This window comes from Heterodontus francisci, chromosome 24 (assembly GCF_036365525.1).
Source record: "Heterodontus francisci isolate sHetFra1 chromosome 24, sHetFra1.hap1, whole genome shotgun sequence".
NCBI classification, from domain to species: Eukaryota; Metazoa; Chordata; class Chondrichthyes; order Heterodontiformes; family Heterodontidae; genus Heterodontus; species Heterodontus francisci.
The window spans coordinates 49,354,426-49,375,871 of NC_090394.1; the positions used below are offsets into that span (position 1 = coordinate 49,354,426).

Consider the following 21,446-nt stretch of genomic DNA (forward strand, 5'->3'; position numbering starts at 1 on the left):
CTAAACTCCAGAGAATAAAGACCCAGTCTATTTAATCTTTCCTCATTGGACAATCCCTCCATCACAGGAATTAGTTTGGTGAACCTTCATTGCACTCCCTCTATGGCAAGTATATCTTTCCTTAGGTAAGGAGATCAAACTGCACACAATACGCCAGGTGTGGTCTCACCTACACTCTATATAATTGCAGTAAGGCATCTTTACTCCTATACTCAAATCCTCTTGTAATGAAGGCCAATATACCTTCTTAATTGCTTGCTGTACCAGCACTTTAGCTTAATTTTGGCCTATGTTTAGGTGCTCACTTCAGTGATCCATTTGTGGGTATTAATTCTTCCCTCATGCAACTTAATAATATAGAACCTTGGTCAGACCCCATCTGGATTACAGCTTTCGATTTTGGACAGTGTACCTCAGGTAACATTTATTGGCCCTTGGACAGGGTGCAGCATAGATCCACCAATATTTGATTGGGGCATAGAGGAATAAATCATGAGGATAGTTTGCATAAATGTGGCTTGTATTTCCGTGAGTGTAGAAGATTGAGGGATGAATGATTGAGGCATTTAAAAATGTTAAAAGGATTCGATAGTGTGGGTAGAGAGAAACTATTTCCTCTAGTGGGGGAATCTAGAATGAGGGAATGTAATCTTAAAATTAGAGTGAGGTCATCTAGGATTAAAATCAGGAAGCACCTTTTCACACAAATGGTAGTGAAAATATGGAACACTCTCCCCCAAAAGACTGTGCATGCTGGGCCAGTTGGAGCTTTCAAAGACTGAGATTGATAGATTTTTGTTAGGCAAGGTTATCAAGGGATATAGAGCTAATGTGGGTAAATGGAGTTGAGGTACGGATCAACCATGATCTAATTGAATGGTGGGGCAGATGTTGAGGGCTAAATGGCCTCCTCCTGTTCTTTTGTTTTGTTCCCATAACTTAAATAACTAATCAATTACTTACTAAAAAATGGAGCATGTCATGAAATGTTCCAGTGTTCTATTTATACTTCTATAAACATTAATGACATTCATAGCTACTTGGGAACTGTCGGATTCAAAACACATTTTATAAGCATCTTCACCTTGCCGAGCTGTAGATTGATTTTTAAACTGGTTAAGGTTTAACTAATCTATATATTCATAAACTTGGGCTTATCACCCTCCTGAAATAGTTAAACTTTTAGTTCAATAGTTACTAAATATGTAAAGTAATTTGATTTCTTGAAATTCCACATTACAAGTGAAGTATTCTAACCATACTCTCAAACAATGACTTTTATTGCACAAATTGATATTCAATTAAAGAAAGATACAAGGTTTAAAACTTTAGCTAAATCTTTCAGCTTTAGGGTGATATTTTGAAAATACTCCTACTGTTTTCTTGGTAGCAGTAATACTAATTATCACAACACTCAAGTCTATACCTAGTGAACCACTGAGTCAAAAGCTTGAAGTTCAATTGAAAGAATATTTGAAAACTAATTTTCCAATTTTAAGATTCCCTCTGAAAGACAAAGAAACTTTTGGAAAGAGACTCTGAATAGCAGTGAGGATTAAAGTACTGTCCCTTCACTTTCAGGACCTTGTTAGAATCCACCCTGTACTGATCTGTGAAAATGTTATCTCCCTGTTGACTGCAAGGGATCCGTGTGAAATAAAGCCCAGAATCCAGCATAAATTTGACAGCCTCACTAAGGGTTAGTGAATATGGAATGCTCTTCTGAAAACTGAGGAATGGCATAATGTTGGGATATTAATATTCATACAGCCTCTGACTTGAAACCACTTGCAGCTAATAGTGGATTTAAAAAGGTGAAGATTCTTTCATTGTTAAACATACAAATTCATCAGAATATAAAAGGAGTAAATATTATCATGATGGTTCTTATCAGAGAAAATAGCTCTTAATTTAGAGCCTGTTTCCTCTGATAAACCCAATTTCATAACAGAAATTGTTTAATACATCACTTTTCAGTCCCTAAAAAACATGTTGCTATCGAGAAGTACAGAATGATTTTTGTTTATTAAAAAAAAATCATTCTTGGGATTTGGCATCACTGACAAGGCCAGCATTTATTGCCCATCCCTAATTGCCCTTCAGAAAGTGGTGGTGAGCCTGTTGGTACACTCCTGTAGGGAGACAAAAGATGTGTTGCTCACTTTTCTTGCTCTCTGTTTCATGAAGATCTTTTTTGAATGCTATAGTATAAAAAATTTCAATAACCAAAATCTGATAATTTTTTACATCTCAGTTTTAAATTGATGACATTAAAGAAGCTGATACAAGCCAAATATCATATACCTCAATTCAATGGTAATTTGAATGTCAAAACTATGAATTGAAGTAAACTACTGTTTAAATAAACTTTTTTCAAAAGGACATATCCAACTTTCAGGTAATGCGAGGCATTTAAGACATTAAAATTGTAAAGGTTAGTACAATACAAACTGGCTTACATTTGTGGAAAACAACTATTTAATGGTTTAAAATGTCACAAAAATTACTGTAGCCAAATGTAGTGTTTTTTACAGTTTACCATTTGAGAGTCAGTTACACCATCTGATTAGGTTGTCATAATCCTACAAAATGTGTGATTTTTTTCATAATTCCTTTGGGATATGAAACTTTACCAAAAAAAAGCCATATTTCAACATAAGGTAGAAAAGTTGTGAAAAGTTTCAGACTGATGGTTTATGGTATTGAAAATTTTGGAGTGTTAAGCTGAAGACCCTGTAGTGCAGGGTTGTCCAACATATGGCCCCCAGGCCAGGATTCAGCCTACCAAAGGTTTCCATCTGGCCTGTAGGTGTAAACTGTACCCATGGTCGTTCCTCATCTTTGCCAGGGGTCCATGACTGGAGATTAGAGATTTCCCATTGTCAGACTAGCTTTTAAAAAAGATCACTGTCAGTTTCACAGTGACAGTTGCTGACATCGGGAACAACTGTTTCCCAACTTCGGACAGACCCGGGGTTTTCCGGCAGGTTCTGACTTTTTTTAACATTTGATGTATCAATGCGGAGAATCCGAATAGATGTCCATCTGTCAGGTGTGAATTTGATTTCTTTCTCTCCCCTCTCTCCCTTTCAGTGTCAATCCATAACCCCTCTGTGTCCATCTCTCACCCCTCTCCCCTTTCTGTGTCCATCTCTCATCCATCTCTCTCCCCTCTCTGTGTCCATCTCTTCCCCTCTCTGTTTACCATCTCTCTTCCTTCTCTCTCCCCTCTCTATGACCATCTCTCTCCCCTCTTTCTGTATCATCCATCTCCCCTCTCGCTCTCCCCTCTCTTTTCTCCCTCACTGTCTCTCTCTCCCCCTTCTCTCTCTCTCACTCCTCTCTCTCCCTCCCTCTCTCCTCACTCTCCTTCCCCTCGCCTCTCTCTCTCTCTGTCTCCTCTCTCTCCCCTCCCCTTCCCCTCTCTCACTCTCCTCTCTCTCCCCCCTCTCTCTCACCGCCTTCTCTCCACCCTTCCTCTCTTCCCCTCCCTCTCACTCTCTCTCCTCCCACCCCCTCCTCTCTCACCTTCCTCTCTCCCACCCACCCCCTCCCTCTCCTTCCCCCCTCTTCCCCCCCCCCCCCTCTCTGACAGTTGCAGAGAGCGGGAACTCTCCCCAGAACTGCTTTGTGATTAGTCAATTTTTTTGTAAAATCACAGCCGTCAGTTTCACAGCTGACAGGAGCGGGAACAGCGGCTTCCGAACTCAGGACAAGGTCGTGGTTTTCAGTGGGCTTTTTAAAAAGAAAATCGGAACCCACTGGAAACATCTGTCAGCTGTGAAACTGACGGCTATGAATTTTTTTAAAGTCGGACTACTCTGGGAGAAGAAGCCAATGGGAAATTTCTCATCCTTGAAATTACCAGGCACGGACCTCAAAATCTTTTACCACAGGCACTGGTGTGTGTGTACAGACACATTGCTGATCCCTGTCTGCCCATAGACAAGGAAAAATTAAAGGAGGTTGTATGGGAAGCCAGAGTGAGAGGATCATAGTGCGTGAGTTTGGTTGACAAAGCTGGAGAAGGTTGGAGAGATAATGTGGGGCAATGTCATGAAGGAATTTGCAGCAAGGACAATAATTTTGAATTAGTTGTGTTGAGGAACAGGTAGCAGGCCCTCCTCCAGTGCCAGTCTGTTGCCTTCTCCACAGATATGTCTCTTTGTCCTGCAAATAGAGAGTAGTATTTTGATGTTGGAAGTATGAGGACTTCATAATTCTCATATTTCAGAACACTGTGTGGCGGAGAATTTCAGTTTGGATGTTGAACAGGCACAATATCAGCAATGCACCCGCCCAATGTTGCAGCCTGGAGACTGGAACAATTAAGATTCAGGCCTCAGTAATAATTTTCAGGCAAGATGCAGGTGGCTCATGGGTTTTATGTGGTGGAAAGTCAACTGGCTGCAACATGCAGCCTGTTGGGGGCAGAGGAGAGAATGGGTCAGCAGCAGGCTAGAAGAATTTTGTGGAGCACTTCTGCTCCTCCTGGCCCCTGATTGCTTGTTTCTAAAAACTCACAAACTCACCTTTTTGGAGAGGCCTCCAATGATCTCTTTAACGTTGAGGCTTCTCAACACCTGGAGAAATGAGATTATCATGGGGCATGTATGTTCTGTGCATTTCTCTTTGAAAATTGCAATTGGGATCCTACAACAGGTGTGATTTGCACAGGTAAGTAGGCCCCTGTCTGATTTGGGTAGGAGTGTTGGAGGCCCATATAAAGGCCTGTCTGAAAGTTTATTCAAATGGGAAAACAAGAGTACAAGGTCCCTATCAGACTTTCAACTGCCAATCTCATGTTTTCCAACTGAGAAATGGGCCACCTGCAGTTGACACTCTCCCCATGTGTGAGTAATGATGCAGTCAGAAGGATTTTTGGGGTTAGTGCTTTTAAGATGTGCCAATAATTTTAGTAATAAATTGTAGTCAGAATTTATGGCATACTGCAGTAAGGACATGCATGATATCCATTCAAAAGGCCAGATGGCAAATTAAGTACATTTTATGGGACAGCACTAAATGTGTAAAAGAAGAAATTTGACAATAATCTTTTGGTTATCTATTTGATATATTGGTAGGTGACCTTGATTATTTTCTTCAGATCTGAAAACTTCTTGCAGATTTAGTGCCAATGGCTCTGGGTGGTTCAGAATGAATTGGTAGTTTGTGCCACCTTATGTCAGGCATTGTTAACCACTAACTTGTGAGGATGGTGCTGTAAAGTACTGATTAGGCAACTCTCCTTGCTCGCCCATTGAAGTATTTCTATTGTTGTATCTGAAAATTTGTAATTCTAGATTACCAATGCTCGATTATCAGTCTGGAGATTTTGAACAAAACTGAAGAAATTGCTCCCAAATGTTTTCAAGAAAAAATTGACCTAGAATCATAGAATGATACAGCCCAGAAGAAGGCCATTCAATCCATCGTACCTGTGCCAGCTCTTAGAAAGAACTGTTGAAAGTCTCATTCCCTGCCCTTCCTCCAAAGCCTTGTAAATTTTTCCCCTTTAAGTATTTATCCAATTCCCTTTTGAAAGTTATTATTGAGTCTGCTTCCAGCAGCCTTTCAGGCAGTGCATTCCAGATCATAACAACTCACTATGTAAAAATATTCTCATCTCACGTCTGATTTCTTTTGTCAATTACTGTAAATCTGTGTCCTCTGGTTCTGCCACGGGAAACAGTTTCTCCTTATTTATTCTCTCAAAATTCTTCATGATTTTGACTACTCCCATTAAATCTCCCCTTAACCTTCTCTGATGTAAGATTCTTTAGTTTCTTCACATAACTGAAGTCTTGCATCCCTAGTACCATTTAGTAAATCTCCTCTCCACTCTGTTCAAGTCTTGATGTCCTTCCTAAAGTGTTGGATACAGTACTCCAACTGGGGTCGAACCAGTGATTGATAAAGGTTTAGCACAGTTTCCTTGCTTTTGAACTCCATGCCTCTGTTTATAAAGCCAAGGATCCTATATGCTTTATTAACAGCCTTCTCAACTGTCCTGCCCCCTTGTCTACCTACACCCCCAGGTCTTTGTTCCTGGACCCGCAGGTCCTATAATGGTTGCTGGGGCCCTTTATATGAGATTAACTCCAGAAAATGCATTTTTTCTCATTTAGAACTTTTAGTTACTGTTACAGTTTATGACTGCCTTAGATATTCTCTCTGATACAGAGATGCTTGTCACTTATGTTAATGGCTTAAGCATCTCATGTTTCCGAGAGTGTGCCTGTACTGCCCAATATCTAATTATGTAATAGCATAACCTTGAGGTGTAACAATAGGACAGATTTGTGAACTAAACTGGATATCATGCGGGAATGGGGGCAGTGAAATTAGATTGGGCAAGGAAGCAAAAAAGGTGAAATCACATTGGCCGATTGTTATAAGACACGCCTGATATTTAGATCTTTTGAAGTCAATGGAGCTGAATTTCGGGCAGAGCATATAACAGATGACAGATGCAATACTGCCTATTCAGCAATCCCACCATGTCCAATTTCACACTCCCATGTCTTTCACACATGTACTTCTCGAATCTTTCTGTAAGCAGACTGAGAAATTATGATATGAGGGCTTGTGAAAATTGATATGCTGCTTTATGGTACAGCAATGAGTGAACAGAGTAACTGTTAAAGCAAGTGCCACTTTGTTCTCTCAATCACACCTCTGGCCTTGAACAATTAATGAAAATAATAAAGCATGAATCTGTGAATTGATTCAGTTGTTTTCACCTTTTTATTGCACAACCTCTAACTGAAAAAAATAACCTCCCGCATCTTAACATTTAGTTCTAGGCCCCTTGACCTACACCTCAGTTTCCTTTTTTAAAAATTTGGTTTACTTTGGTCTTTTCCCCCTGTTCATGTGACTTCAACTCTTTCTCCGTTCAGTGATTCACTAGTAGGCCTGTCACCAAGTTAACAACAAGAAATGCTGGAAATACTCAGCAGGTCTGGCAGCATCTTTGGAGAGAGAAGCAGAGTTAACGTTTCAGGTCAGTGACCCTTCTTCAGAACTTCTGACCTGAAACGTTAACTCTGCTTCTCTCTCCACAGATGCTGCCAGACCTGCTGAGTATTTCCAGCATTTCTTGTTTTTATCTCAGATTTCCAGCATCCGCAGTATTTTGCTTTTATTAACCAAGTTAACAACCTTCTGTCTAGTAGTATTTTCAGTAGACACCTCATGCTAGGCTCACATGAAGAGATTTATCCCCACCATACTAGGCATGATAGTTTTGTTAGGCCATCACAGATAACAAATTGCTTAATAGTGTAGATGGCAATAAAAATAGTTGTCTCATTATTACATCAACCCTGCCCTCTCTGTTGTAATAGCGACAGCCTATGGCTTTCTAAAGCTGTGTGAATTTACTGGTGTTCTCAAAACACAACGTTTAAAATAATTCATTCACAAATCCTCTCTGAATTTTTAAATTAAAAATCCCCAAATGGAACAGTCATAGAAAGCTGATTTTAACCGTTTCCATTTGTGGTCAGTTTATGTTTTATGCCAACTTCCAGTGTTGCTAGCAGGAGCAGATTATTACCATCAATGTGACTGTTTATCCATAATGGGCTGTTTTGTTGTGATGCTCATATTGTTATAGAAATGTATGTCCCACATGAAGTACCTGACATGGGTATGAAATTGCCAAAGTACTTCCGCTAGTTTTGGTTTATTGATTGCAATACCCAATAAAGAACTTGCTGTTACTGCCTTGTCATATTTGAAGAGGAAACTAATAGACTAAGTTGCAGCACCTCTCTTTTTTTATTGCAGAAATATTAGTCACAAATATAAAGTGACCACAATGGTAATTTGCATTTGTTTTTCTTAAAAGAGGTTAGATTTGCCTTTAAAACCCATGAAAGTTGCATATTGTCCATTTTTGATACTAGCTGTGCACCAGAAAATTTGGCAGCTTTTTCAGTATAAGGCACATGGAAATAATATTTACCATATGCAAAACACAGGTTTTCTTGCCTCCTTAACAATAATGGGCAGATGATAGGAATTGTTATTTACACTGATGGTGCATTTGTTTTACTTTCTCACCTCCCATTTTGTTTTCCTGTTGCTTAATCCCTGCAACATGCAGATCAGCTTAACTTCATCCATTGTCACATTGTGTTTATCATTGCCACAAACCTATGAAATTCTGGCTTTTTGTCCCTATCCTACCTTTCCCTGTCCACCTGAAACTGCTCAATCAGCATGGCTCTGCTTTCTTGTGTGACGAAGTACAGACGGGAGGCGGCGGCACTGGCAAGTTTTGGGCCCACGAGCACTGGGGTCTGGATGATCCAGCAGACATTGTCACCTTCAGTAAGAAACTTCTGTCTGGAGGCTACTTCTACAAAGATGAGCTAAGACCTGATATGGTGAGTGTTTCTGATAAAGCATAGTTTAATGTCTATAAACTAGATTGGTGGAAATGTTAGTCATTGTATCGTGCCTTCAAACAATGGGAGGGGGGTGCTCCTCTATCCGGAACTTTTTCTCATGTACAATCTTCTGTTAAATGAAATCTGTTAAAATATATTATGGGGAGGGTTTTTAGCCCCCAATGGGAAGCGAGTACTGAGGTGGACAGGCTTGAAAATTCACAGCGCCATTCGGCATGCCGGTTTCCCAGCACCGTGCCTTCCACGGAGGTGGGATGGGGGAGGCGGTGGCATGGCTGCCCTCCTGCAAGCAGTGCATAGCCAATTGAGCTTATTAGGGCCTATTATCAGAGGCCGACAGTAATTTTCCAGTAGGCCTCCAGGTCCCTGGAGGCATCAGGGAACAATGTAGCTGCCTGCAGTCGGCCTCCCAGTGCCAGCACTCCAGGCAGGCATTGAGGCCCTTCCTGGCTGCAGCCATAGGCCACCATGTGGAGGGAATACCCCTCCACCATGGTGGCCTGGCTGCTAAGAGCATTTTTTATTTGAAAGTTAAAAATAGTTGGGGAGAGGGCACCTTAATTGGATGGTGAGCCTGCCCTCTGGCCATTAAATGGCCATTTTGGGGGAAATCACAGCCGGTGACTGTTCCTCACACAGTGCGGGCTTCTGACCCCCATTTGACCCTGACATCGGATCCTGAAGCATGCGGGGAAAATCTTGCCCATAGTTTCTTTAATTTCTATATTCCATTTGTCTTCCTTTTTCTTCTACCAAGTTTCCACCACCCCTTCTACCCAAAAGGCATTGACTCCTCCCTCACTGTTCCACAGGTGTGAGTGTCACCTTCCAGTACCTCATTCAAGTAGCCATTTCTCATGATGAACTTAGAAAGTGAGTATCAGCAGGGTATTCAACACCAGGGGCATCACAATTAAATCAGTTCCTTAGCTTGTGCATATATGTACTTCAACAACAACTTATATGGCATCTTTAATGTAATAAAGCATCCCAAGGCATTTCACAGGAGCAATATAAAACAAAATATGATATCAAGCCATACAAGATGATATTAGGTCAGATGACAAAATGCTTGGTCAAAGAGTTAAGCTTTAAGGAGTGTCTTAAAGGAGGAAAGTGAGGTAAAGAGACGGAGAGGTGTAGGGAGGGAACTACAGAGCTTATGGCCTAGGCAGCTGACAGCATGCCCACCACTGGTGGAGCAATTAAAATCAGGGATGCTCAAGAGCCAGAATTAGTGGAGCGCAGATATTTTGGAGCGTTGTGGGCTGAAGGAGATTACAAAGCGAGGGAGGGGTGAGTGGAAACCAGAAACGATGGCTTCGGTCTTCCCAATATTTAATTGGAGGAAACTTCTGCTCATCCAGTACTGGCTGTCAGATAAGCAGTCTGATATAGTTTAGCAACAGTGGAGGAGTCGAGAGAACTGGTGGTGAGGTAGAGCTGGATGTTGCCAGCATACATGTTAAAACTAACGCTGTTGTTTTTAATGATGTCACCAAGGCACAACATGTAAATGAGAACTAGGAGGGGGAGATACCAGAGGTAAGAGTGAGGGAGCAGGAAGAGAAGCCATTGCAAGTGATACTTTGGCTCTGTTTAGATAGATAAGAATGGAACCAGGTGAGAGCAGTCCCATCCAGCTGGATGACAGTGGAGAGATGTTGGAGGAGCATGGTGTGGTCAAGTATGTTAAAAGTTGCAGATAGGTTGAGAAGGATGAAGAGGAAAAGTTTACCTTTGTCACAGTCACGTAGGATGTCATTTGTGACTTTGATAAGAGCAGTTTCAGTACTGTGGCAGGAGCGGAAACCTGATTGTAGGGATTCAAACATGGAGTTCCAGGAAAGATAGGCACGGATTGGGAGGCAACAACACATTCAAGGACTTAGGAGAGGAAAGGGAGGTTCGGGATGGGGCAGTAATTTGCAAGGATGGTGGGGCCAAGGGCTGTTTTTTTGAGGAGAGGAATGATGACACCTGAAGAGAGAACTGTTAATAATATCAACTAACATGGGGACCAGGAAGGGAAGTTGGGTGGTCAGCAGTTTATCATAGAGTCATAGAGTCGTACAGCATAGAAACAGGTCCTTCGGCCCACCGTGTCCATAATGCCTACCGATACTAATCCCACCTGCCTGCATTAATTCCATATCCCTCTATGCCTTGCTCATTCAAGTACCTGTCCAGATGCCTCTTAAATGTCGCTACTGTTCCTGCCTCCACCACCTCCTCAGGCAGCTCATTCCAGATACCCACTATTCTTTGTGTGAAAAATTTACCCCTTTGATCCCCTTTAAACCTCCTCCCTCTCACCTTAAATCTATGCCCTCTAGTTTTGCTCACCCCTACCATGGGAAACAGACTCTGGCTATCTACCCTATCTATGTCTCTCATAATTTTATATACCTCTATCATGTCCCCTCTCAGCCTCCTTCGCTCCAGGGAAAACAGACCCAGCCTATCCAATCTCTCTTTATAACTCAAGCCCTCCAAACCAAGCAACATCCTTGTGAATCTTTTCTACACCCTTTATAGCTTAATCACATCTTTCCTGTAGTGCGGCGACCAGAACTGCACACAGTACTCCAAATGCGGCCTAACCAACGTTATGTACAACTGTAACATGACGTCCCGACTCTTGTACTCAGTGCCTCGGCCGATGAAGGCAAGCATGCCATACGCCTTCTTCATCACCCTGTCTACCTGTGTTGCCACTTTCAGGGAACTATGTACTTCCACCCCAAGGTCTGTCTGCTCAACAACACTCCCCAGGACCCTGCCATTCACTGTATATGTCCTGCCCTGGTTTAACTTCCCAAAATGCATCACTTCACACTTGTCTGCATTAAATTCCATTTGCCACTCCCTTGCCCACTTTCCCAGTTGATCTATAACCTGTTGTAACCTTAGACAACCTTCTTCACTGTCCACTATACCACCAATTTTGGTGTCATCTGCAAACCTACTAATCATGCCCCTTACATTCACATCCAATTCATTAATATATATGACAAACAACAGAGGGCCCAGCACCGATCCCTGCGGCACACCACTGGTCACCAGCCTCCAATCTGAATAACAACCCTCCACTACCACCCTCTGCCTCCTATCACCAAGCCAATTTTGTATCCAATTTGCTAGCTCACCCTGGATCCCATGTGTTCGAACCTTCTGGACCAGCCTACCATGCGGGACCTTGTCAAAGGCCTTTCTAAAGTCCATTTAGACAACGTCCATCGCCCTGCCCTTATCAATCCTCTTGGTCACCTCCTCGAAAAACTCAATCAAATTCGTGAGACATGATTTCCCACGCACAAAGCTATGCTGACTATCCCTAATCAGACCATGCCTTTCCAGATGCATATAAATCCTGTCTCTCAGAATCCCTTCCAATAACTTTCCCACCACTGATGTAAGGCTCATCGGCCTGTAGTTTCCTGGCTTATCCCTGCTGCCCTTCTTAAATAAAGGCACATTAGCTATCCTCCAGTCTCCGGTACCTCACCCGTGGCTAACGATGATACAAAAATCTCTGCCAGGGCCCCAGCAATCTCCTCCCTTGCTTCCCATAGCATCCTAGGATACACCTGGTAAGGCCCTGGGGATTTATCCACCTTAATGCGCTTCAAAACCTCCAACACCTCCTCCTTTGTAATGTTGATATGCTCCAGGATATCGGTGTTCCCTCCCTTGAACTCACTAGCTTCCATGACTTTCTCCACGGTAAATACGGACGAGAAATATACATTTAAGACCTCGCCCATTTCCCGTGGCTCCACACATAGATTGCCACACTGATCCTTAAGGGGACCTACTCTCTCCTTAGCTACCCTTTTACTCTTAATATACTTATAGAATCTTTTCGGATTCTCCTTTATCTTATCTGCCAGTGAAATCTCATGGCCCCTTTTTGCCCTCCTAATTTCCTTCTTGTGTAGCCCTACATCTCCTATAGTCCTCGAGGGGCTTGCTCGATCCCAGCTGCCTATATCTGACATATGCCTCCTTCTTTGTCCTGACCAGACCCTCAATATCCCTCGTCAACCAAGGTTCCCTAAACTTGCCAGCCTTGCCCTTCCATCTAACAGGAACATGCTGGCCCTGAACTCTTCCTATCTCACTTTTAAAAGCCTCCCACTTGCCAGACGTCCCTTTACCTGTAAACAGCCTCTCCCATTCAACTTTTGAGAGTTCCTGTCTGATGCCATCGAAATTAGCCTTCCCTCAATTTAGGACTTGAACCTGAGGACCAGTCCTATCCTTTTCCATAACTATCTTGAAGCTAATAGAGTTATGGTCACTGGTCCTAAAGTGCTCCCCCACTGACACATCAACCACCGGCCCATCCTCATTTCCGAAGAGGAGGTCGAGTGTAGCCTTTTCTCTAGTAGGGCCATCCACATACTGCTTCAGAAAACTATCCTGGAGACACGCTTAACAAATTCTTCCCCATCTGATCCCTTCGCACTAAGGCAGTCCCAGTCAATATTAGGGAAGTTAAAATCACCTACTATTACAACCCTATAATTCCTACACCTATCTGTGATTTCTCTACATATATGCTCCTCCACTTCCCTCTGACTATTGGGGGGGCCTGTAGTATAATCCCATCAAAGTGATCACCCCTTTCTTATTTCTAAGTTCTACCCATATGGCCTCGCTGGACATTCTCCCTGGGATATCCTTTCTAAGTACTGCCGTGATGCCCTCCCTAATCAATAGTTCAACTCCCCCTCCTGTCTTACCTCCACCTCTCTCAGTGGGAATAGGATTGAGAGAGCACGAGGTGGGTCTGTTTGGAGATGGCAATGAGGGGAGATAGGAGAAAAACAAGAGAAAGATGTGACTTCAGGGCTAGGGCAGTGGGGAACTTCAGAGGAAATTTAGCCTGGTGGCCTAGTGGAAGAGAGGCAGCTGATTGCAACTTAGTGACAAGGAAATCCATGAGCTCTTCACACTTATTGTTGGAAGTCAGGGTGGAGAAGACAGGGGAGAGGGGTTTAAGAAGATGGTTTGCAGTCGAGAAAAGAAACCAGGGGTCACCTTTGCATTCCAGGATGATCCTGGAATAGCGAGCAATTTTAGCAGATGAGAGCAGGACCTGATAGTGCTTTATGCATTCCCACCAGCCAGGTGGATGGTTAAACCAGCTGTCCATCATATTTTTTCAGTCTGCGTGCCTTGAATTTAAGGGAGCAGAGATGAGGTCCGTACCAGGAGAACAGGGTGAGAGCGAGAGGAGTGGTTTTATTTCCAGCAAGGATTGTTGGATAACAACCATGAATGGAAGCCCTAGTTGATTTAGTATGCCTCAAGGGGTTCTGACATTAATTGCAGTGTCTCTACTGTCACTCCAATTAAGATTAACTAACTCAAGCCAGACGGAGAATCCAGCCTGGGACTTCCCTGTACTCTGTCATTTACTTATTGCGCCAACCAGCTGAAGCTGCTTTACACACTTAATAAAGTGAACAATTTACAATTTTTTGTTTACAATACCTTGGAAGAAGGGTTTTCCCTTTTTTAAGTTTAATAAAGTAGTCCAAGTCCTGTTTATCATCTGGACAGTGCAAAATTGATTCATTGATTAGAATTAATTGTTACATATAGCATGCATGCTGGAGTCCGGTGCGTGTGGCCCAAAAGTGCGCACATGCGCCACATGACACCTATAGTGTCCCCACATGACACCCATCGTGTCCAAATAATGGGTGCTACCAATTTCAATTTTGCGCCAAATGAATCTTAAACTAGCCTATTATCAGTTCACTGACACAATAAAACCATTTAAAATACTTGCTTTAAATGACTAGCGATTTACTATGTGTTCCTAGGTTTTATCTTCTCATACAGTCACTAGTAATGAAAGCATTAAAATTAATTATTTAAGACAGACAGAACTGTTTCCTTCTTACACATAGCCATTCTTTGATCTGAATAGGGAGTGAGGACGTGGGTGCTGGAGTTAACTTTCTTGTGATGCCCTGCTTCTCCACACCACCACCATCCCCCCGCGCCCCCCCCCCCCCACCTCATGAAACTCCCTGCCTAGGACCACCTAGTAGAAATGCTGAGGTAGAATGAGTTGTTGAAAAGCTGCAGACATTTGTGGGATTGTACCTGAGCATTGCTCGCTGCTTCTAGAATAAAAGGGAAAAGTGAAATATGCCACAGTAATGAAAATGGTTCAATTTGTTTGCATCTTTTGTCTTTTTTAAAAAAGTGTCAAAACTTTTTCATGAAGACCTTTGGCGTAGATACTTTCCTATATAGAACTTTGAATATAATACAAATGTATTGCACGATAATCAATATTTTTGTCTTAGTGAACACTATAGTTATCATGTAATGCATCTTTTTTCTGTTATGTTATAATGTGTGCATCATGTCTTGTTACAGCCTTACAGGATTTTCAACACATGGCTAGGAGACCCTTCAAAAAATCTCATGTTTTCCGAAGTACTTAATGTTATTAGGACAGAAAATCTCTTGGACAATGTTGTTCAATGTGGCAAGGTCCTATTACAGGGTCTAAAGGATTTACAGGTAATAATTACTATTGCACTTGAAAACCTGCAATAAAGAAATGTAACAGAATTGCCATTCATGCCACTATTTTGCATCCAGTCCTTAAAGTATTGAGGTGCATTGTGCTTTATTCACCTGAAATATTTTGAGAATTTATTGAACGAGTATTGTTAATCAATCAATTAAAAGTGTAATTGTTATACTTGGGGTGGGGTGGTTCTGCCACAGAGTGGCGTATGATACGACTCTACAACATGATTAGCTCCTCAGGGTTGATATGAAATATTGGTATTTTATACTTTGGAAAACCAACGCTAGTGTTATCGGGTCCCTGAAGCCAGCTGCTTTGACTTTCAGCCAGCTGCTTGAATTCTTACATCAGGGATGTGCCAATACTAGCACAGTATAAAAGTATAAAAGTATGAAGAACCAAGACAGCATGGAGTGGGCTTCGCCATCAGAAACTCCTTGCTCAGCATGATAGAGCCTCCCTCAAATGGCTCGGAACGCATACTGTCCATCCGACTGCTCACCACCTCTGGTCCAGTACACCTACTCAGCATCTATGCTCCAACACTCTGTTCCGCACCTGAAGCTAAAGACCAGTTCTATGAACAACTCCATAACATCATTAGCAGCATCCCCAACACCGAACACCTATTCCTGCTGGGGGACTTTAATGCCAGGGTTGGGGCCGACCATGACTCATGGCCCTCCTGCCTTGGGCGCTATGGCGTTGGAAGGATGAATGAGAACGGGCAGAGACTGCTTGAGTTGTGTACCTATCATAACCTCTGCATCACCAACTCGTTCTTTCACACTAAACCCTGTCACCAGGTTTCATGGAGGCACCCAAGATCACGTCGTTGGCACCAGCTAGACCTCATTGTCACAAGGCGAGCCGCCTTAAACAGTGTTCAAATCACACGCAGCTTCCACAGTGCGGACTGCGACACCGACCACTCCCTGGTGTGCAGCAAGGTTAGACTCAGACCAAAGAAGTTGCATCATTCCAAGCAGAAGGGCCACCCGCGCATCAACACGAGCAGAATTTCTCACCCACAGCTGTTACAAAAATTTCTAAATTCACTTGTAACAGCCCTTCAAAACACTCCCACAGGGGATGCTGAGACCAAGTGGGCCCACATCAGAGACGCCATCTATGAGTCAGCTTTGACCACCTACGGCAAAAGTGCGAAGAGAAATGCAGACTGGTTTCAATCTCATAATGAAGAGCTGGAACCTGTCATAGCCGCTAAGCGCATTGCACTTTTGAACTACAAGAAAGCCCCCAGCGATTTAACATCCGCAGCACTTAAAGCAGCCAGAAGTACTGCACAAAGAACAGCTAGGCGTTGCGCAAACGACTACTGGCAACACCTATGCAGTCATATTCAGCTGGCCTCAGACACCGGAAACATCAGAGGAATGTATGATGGCATGAAGAGAGCTCTTGGGCCAACCATCAAGAAGATCACCCCCCTCAAATCTAAATCAGGGGACATAATCACTGACCAACGCAAACAGATGGACCGCTGGGTTGAGCACTACCTAGAACTGTACTCCAGGGAGAATGCTGTCACTGAGACTGCCCTCAATGCAGCCCAGCCTCTACCAGTCATGGATGAGCTGGACATATAGCCAACCAAATCGGAACTCAGTGATGCCATTGATTCCCTAGCCAGCGGAAAAGCCCCTGGGAAGGACAGCATTACCCCTGAAATAATCAAGAGTGCCAAGCCTGCTATACTCTCAGCACTACATGAACTGCTATGCCTGTGCTGGGACGAGGGAGCAGTACCCCAGGACATGCGCGATGCCAACATCATCACCCTCTATAAAAACAAAGGTGACCGCGGTGACTGCAACAACTACCGTGGAATCTCCCTGCTCAGCATAGTGGGGAAAGTCTTTGCTCGAGTCGCTCTGAACAGGCTCCAGAAGCTGGCCGAGCGCGTCTACCCTGAGGCACAGTGTGGCTTTCGTGCAGAGAGATCGACCGTTGACATGCTGTTCTCCCTTCGTCAGATACAGGAGAAATGCCGTGAACAACAGATGCCCCTCTACATTGCTTTCATTGATCTCACCAAAGCCTTTGACCTCGTCAGCAGACGTGGTCTCTTCAGACTACTAGAAAAGATCGGATGTCCACCAAAGCTACTAAGTATCATCACCTCATTCCATGACAATATGAAAGGCACAATTCAACATGGTGGCTCCTCATCAGAGCCCTTTCCTATCCTGAGTGGTGTGAAACAGGGCTGTGTTCTCGCACCCACACTTTTTGGGATTTTCTTCTCCCTGCTGCTTTCACATGCGCTCAAATCCTCTGAAGAAGGAATTTTCCTCCACACAAGATCAGGGGGCAGGTTGTTCAACCTTGCCCGTCTAAGAGCGAAGTCCAAAGTACGGAAAGTCCTCATCAGAGAACTCCTCTTTGCTGACGATGCTGCTTTAACATCTCACACTGAAGAATGCCTGCAGAGTCTCATCGACAGGTTTGCGTCTGCCTGCAATGAATTTGGCCTAACCATCAGCCTCAAGAAAACGAACATCATGGGGCAGGATGTCAGAAATGCTCCATCCATCAATATTGGCGACCACGCTCTGGAAGTGGTTCAAGAGTTCACCTACCTAGGCTCAACTATCACCAGTAACCTGTCTCTAGATGCAGAAATCAACAAGCGCATGGGTAAGGCTTCCACTGCTATGTTCAGACTGGCCAAGAGAGTGTGGGAAAATGGCGCACTGACACGGAACACAAAAGTCCGAGTGTATCAGGCCTGTGTCCTCAGTACCTTGCTCTACGGCAGCGAGGCCTGGACAACGTATGCCAGCCAAGAGCGACGTCTCAATTCATTCCATCTTCGCTGCCTTCGGAGAATACTTGGCATCAGGTGGCAGGACTATATCTCCAACACAGAAGTCCTTGAAGCGGCCAACATCCCCAGCTTATACACACTACTGAGTCAGCGGCGCTTGAGATGGCTTGGCCATGTGAGCCGCATGGAAGATGGCAGGATCCCCAAAGACACATTGTACAGCGAGCTCGCCACTGGTATCAGACCCACCGGCCGTCCATGTCTCCGTTATAAAGACGTCTGCAAACGCGACATGAAATCGTGTGACATTGATCACAAGTCGTGGGAGTCAGTTGCCAGCATTCGCCAGAGCTGGCGGGCAGCCATAAAGACAGGGCTAAATTGTGGCGAGTCGAAGAGACTTAGTAGTTGGCAGGAAAAAAGACAGAGGCGCAAGGGGAGAGCCAACTGTGCAACAGCCCCAACAAACAAATTTCTCTGCAGCACCTGTGGAAGAGCCTGTCACTCCAGAATTGGCCTTTATAGCCACTCCAGGCGCTGCTTCACAAACCACTGACCACCTCCAGGCGCGTATCCATTGTCTCTCGAGATAAGGAGGCCCAAAAGAAAGAATAAAAGCACCATTAGTCACAAATACATTATTGTAAGAGGCACTGAGCAGAAACCAGGTGATTCTTTACTGGAAGGTAGAGCAATTTCAGATATCTCTCAGGGCAATTCAGAGTGTATTGTTGGAAACCTAAAAACAGTTTATGCATGTCTTCTTGTGTTTTGTGTGTGGCCATGGGAGACCAGGTAACTGGAAGGGATTATGTTAATAATAGGCTTTTAAATGAGAATTGGGAGGAAGCTCAAACCAAACATGGTCCATTTTTGATCATTTTTCTAACCATGATCCTCGAAATCATGCGACCAGCATTTTGTGGTTCTCTCTGAGCAACAGCACACTGAAAAGTAAACAAGACAGACCCATCAAGGGTAGGGTGTTATACAGTAGGTTAGGACTGGTCCTGGGAGGCATCAACATTGGCCCCATTAAGTCTCATGATTTCAAGTCAAATAAAGTCAAGCAAATCTCCTGCCGATAACCAACAAACCCCCTCCCTTCCCCCACTGCCGGAACATACAAATCAGTACTTCTCCATGTTGAACATTATTTGGATGAAACTCTGAGAGAAATAAGACATAGAATGGTCCCTAGATGGGTGACTTCACCAGTGGACAAGCTGGCAGATGCCTGATGAATTCCAATCTGGGCCTGTGAACAGGCGGTGAGGGAAGTAACCTTTTAGACCTTGCCCTCACTAATCTACCCATCACAGACACTATTATCTGTGCACAATAGCATTGCTAGATGTGATCACCAACCACAGTCCTTGCAAAGGCAAAGTCTTGTCTCCACTGTGAAGATGTGCTGCATCATGCAGTGTAGCACTACTACCATGCTTAAGTGGAACAGACTAAAGACACATCTATCAGCTCAAAATTGGGCCTAGCAAATCCCTCAATCCTTAATCACATAAAGCAAAGGTAGCAAACCTAATTCAATGCAGACTATAGTACAGCATGCCAGGAGCAGCACAAGACATACATTAGAATGAGGTACAAATATAATACAGCTACTGCTCAGAGCTGCCCGAATGCTAAACACCAAAAACAGCAGGCTATAGACAAAACATAATGGCCCCACAACCACGAGCCACAGAGCTTTGCTCTAAACCATACCACGTGCAGGTGGGAATGGCAGCAGACAACAACGCAACAGGAAAAGACTGCAGAAAAATTCCCATCCTCAACTGTGATGGCACTCAGAATGAGAGTTCAAGAGATAAGGCTGTTCAAGAGATAAGGTGTTTCCAGATATCTTGAGCCAAAGCTACTGAGTGGATTATTTACTTGGCCTACTCAATAGTGTCCCGTCAATTCAGTTGGCTCCACCTAATATTAGAAGTAAAATGGTACTAGACAGATCAGACTATGGGCCTGTATTGTTGAAGGCCTTTGCAGCAGCACGAGCCACTCCCCTAACCAAGCTGTTCCTGTGCAGCTAATGATAATTGACCTGACAACATGGTAGATTGTCCATGTATGTTCTATTCACAAAAAAAGGATAAATCTAACTCGCCTAATTACTGCCCTGTTAATAAAGTGATAGGATGAGTCATTAGTAGTTGCCATCGAGCTACACCTACTCACCCACAACCTGCTAACTGATGTTTAGTTCAGGTTCTGCCAGAATCACTCAGCTGCAGACCACATCAGTCTTTACCCAGACCTGGACACAAAAGTGAATGCCAGAGGAGGGGCGAGTCTAGCTGCCCTTGATATCAAGGTAGCATTTTATCTAGCATGGCAGCAAGGAGCCCGAGCAAAACTGATGTCAATGGGGATCAAAGAGAAACCCCTCCAGAAGTTTTGAGTGATGCAAAGGAAAATGGTTATGGTCGTTGTGTGTCATTCACCGCTGCCAGAGAACATCACTGCAGGAGTTCCTGAAGGAAGCACATCGTCCAAACCACCTTCAGCTGCTTCATCAATGATCGCCCCTCCATCATAAGAAATACATTCTCCAATAATGAAGCCGCCCACAGCAAGCTAACAAGTGCCAGGTAAGGTCCAGACAATGGTCATCTTGAACAAAAGAAATCTGAGCCATCTCCCTTTAACCTTCAATGACCCCACAATCACCAAATCCCCAACCCTTAACATCTTGCTGGTCACCATTAACGAGATGAACTTGGACTGGCCTTTTCAACATTGTAGCAACAAGAGCTGAGCAGAGACTGAGTACTTGGCAAAGTGTTTCACTTTCTGATTCATCAGACTCCCAATCACCTACAAGGATCAATTGAGGAGAATTCACCTAGCTGGATGTAGTTTTAACAATAACGAGGCTTAAAACCAACCAGGTTAGAGAAGTTCACTTGATTGAGAACTTTTCTGGACTCAATATCCACCCCCTCCAACGCCGATGTACTACGCTGCACATGTACGATTTACAGGATGCAATATAGCAACTCACCAAGCTTATTCTGACAACACCAGGCTCTGCTGTAACCTCAATCATCAATGACAAGAGCAGCAATGTTGTAGGAATGCCATCATCTCCAAGTGACATACCATCCTGACTTACACATATCTCATCATCCTTTGGTTACTGAGTCAATACTAAAATTCCTAACCTAACACCCTCTGAAATATCAGCCATGGCTCAGTGGTACCACTCTCGCAGTGTCAGAAAGTCATGAGCTCAAGCCCATCCAGAGTCTTTAGCACATAATATAGGCTGATACTTCAGTGCAGTGCTGAGGGTTTGCTGCACTGTTGGAGGTGCATTTGTCCAATGCAACATCAAAACAACAACTTGTATTGATATAGTCCCTTTAATGTACTAAAGCATCTCCTGCAAAGAGATGTATAGATAGCTGATCTGCTGGCAGAATCCACAAGAGAGGCACAGAGGGAAGCTGTAGGTTTATCTAAGAGAGAGTCAAGCCAGGGATAGTGTCAGGAGAGCAGGATAGTCAAGTAGTGAAGAGTTGGGGTAGGGAATTGAGAGGGCAAAGCACCCAAATGAAAGGAGGCATGATAACAGGAGAGAAGGATCTAGGAGGGATAAAGAGAAAAGCAAAAAGGGGTAGAAAAAAGTGGAAGTAGAAATGATAGACTCATC

General features: G+C 43.6%; 1 protein-coding gene across 2 annotated transcripts in view; it reads left to right on the top strand.

Annotated features, from left to right (window-relative positions):
* Positions 1-21,446, top strand: part of abat (4-aminobutyrate aminotransferase) — a 276,368-nt gene that overhangs the window by 252,043 nt on the left and 2,879 nt on the right. For both annotated transcript variants that reach the window (XM_068056126.1, XM_068056125.1), the window contains exons 13-14: positions 8,229-8,396; positions 14,823-14,969. In XM_068056126.1, coding sequence (XP_067912227.1) covers positions 8,229-8,396; positions 14,823-14,969 — 315 coding nt within the window. The remainder of the gene's footprint in view (positions 1-8,228; positions 8,397-14,822; positions 14,970-21,446) is intronic.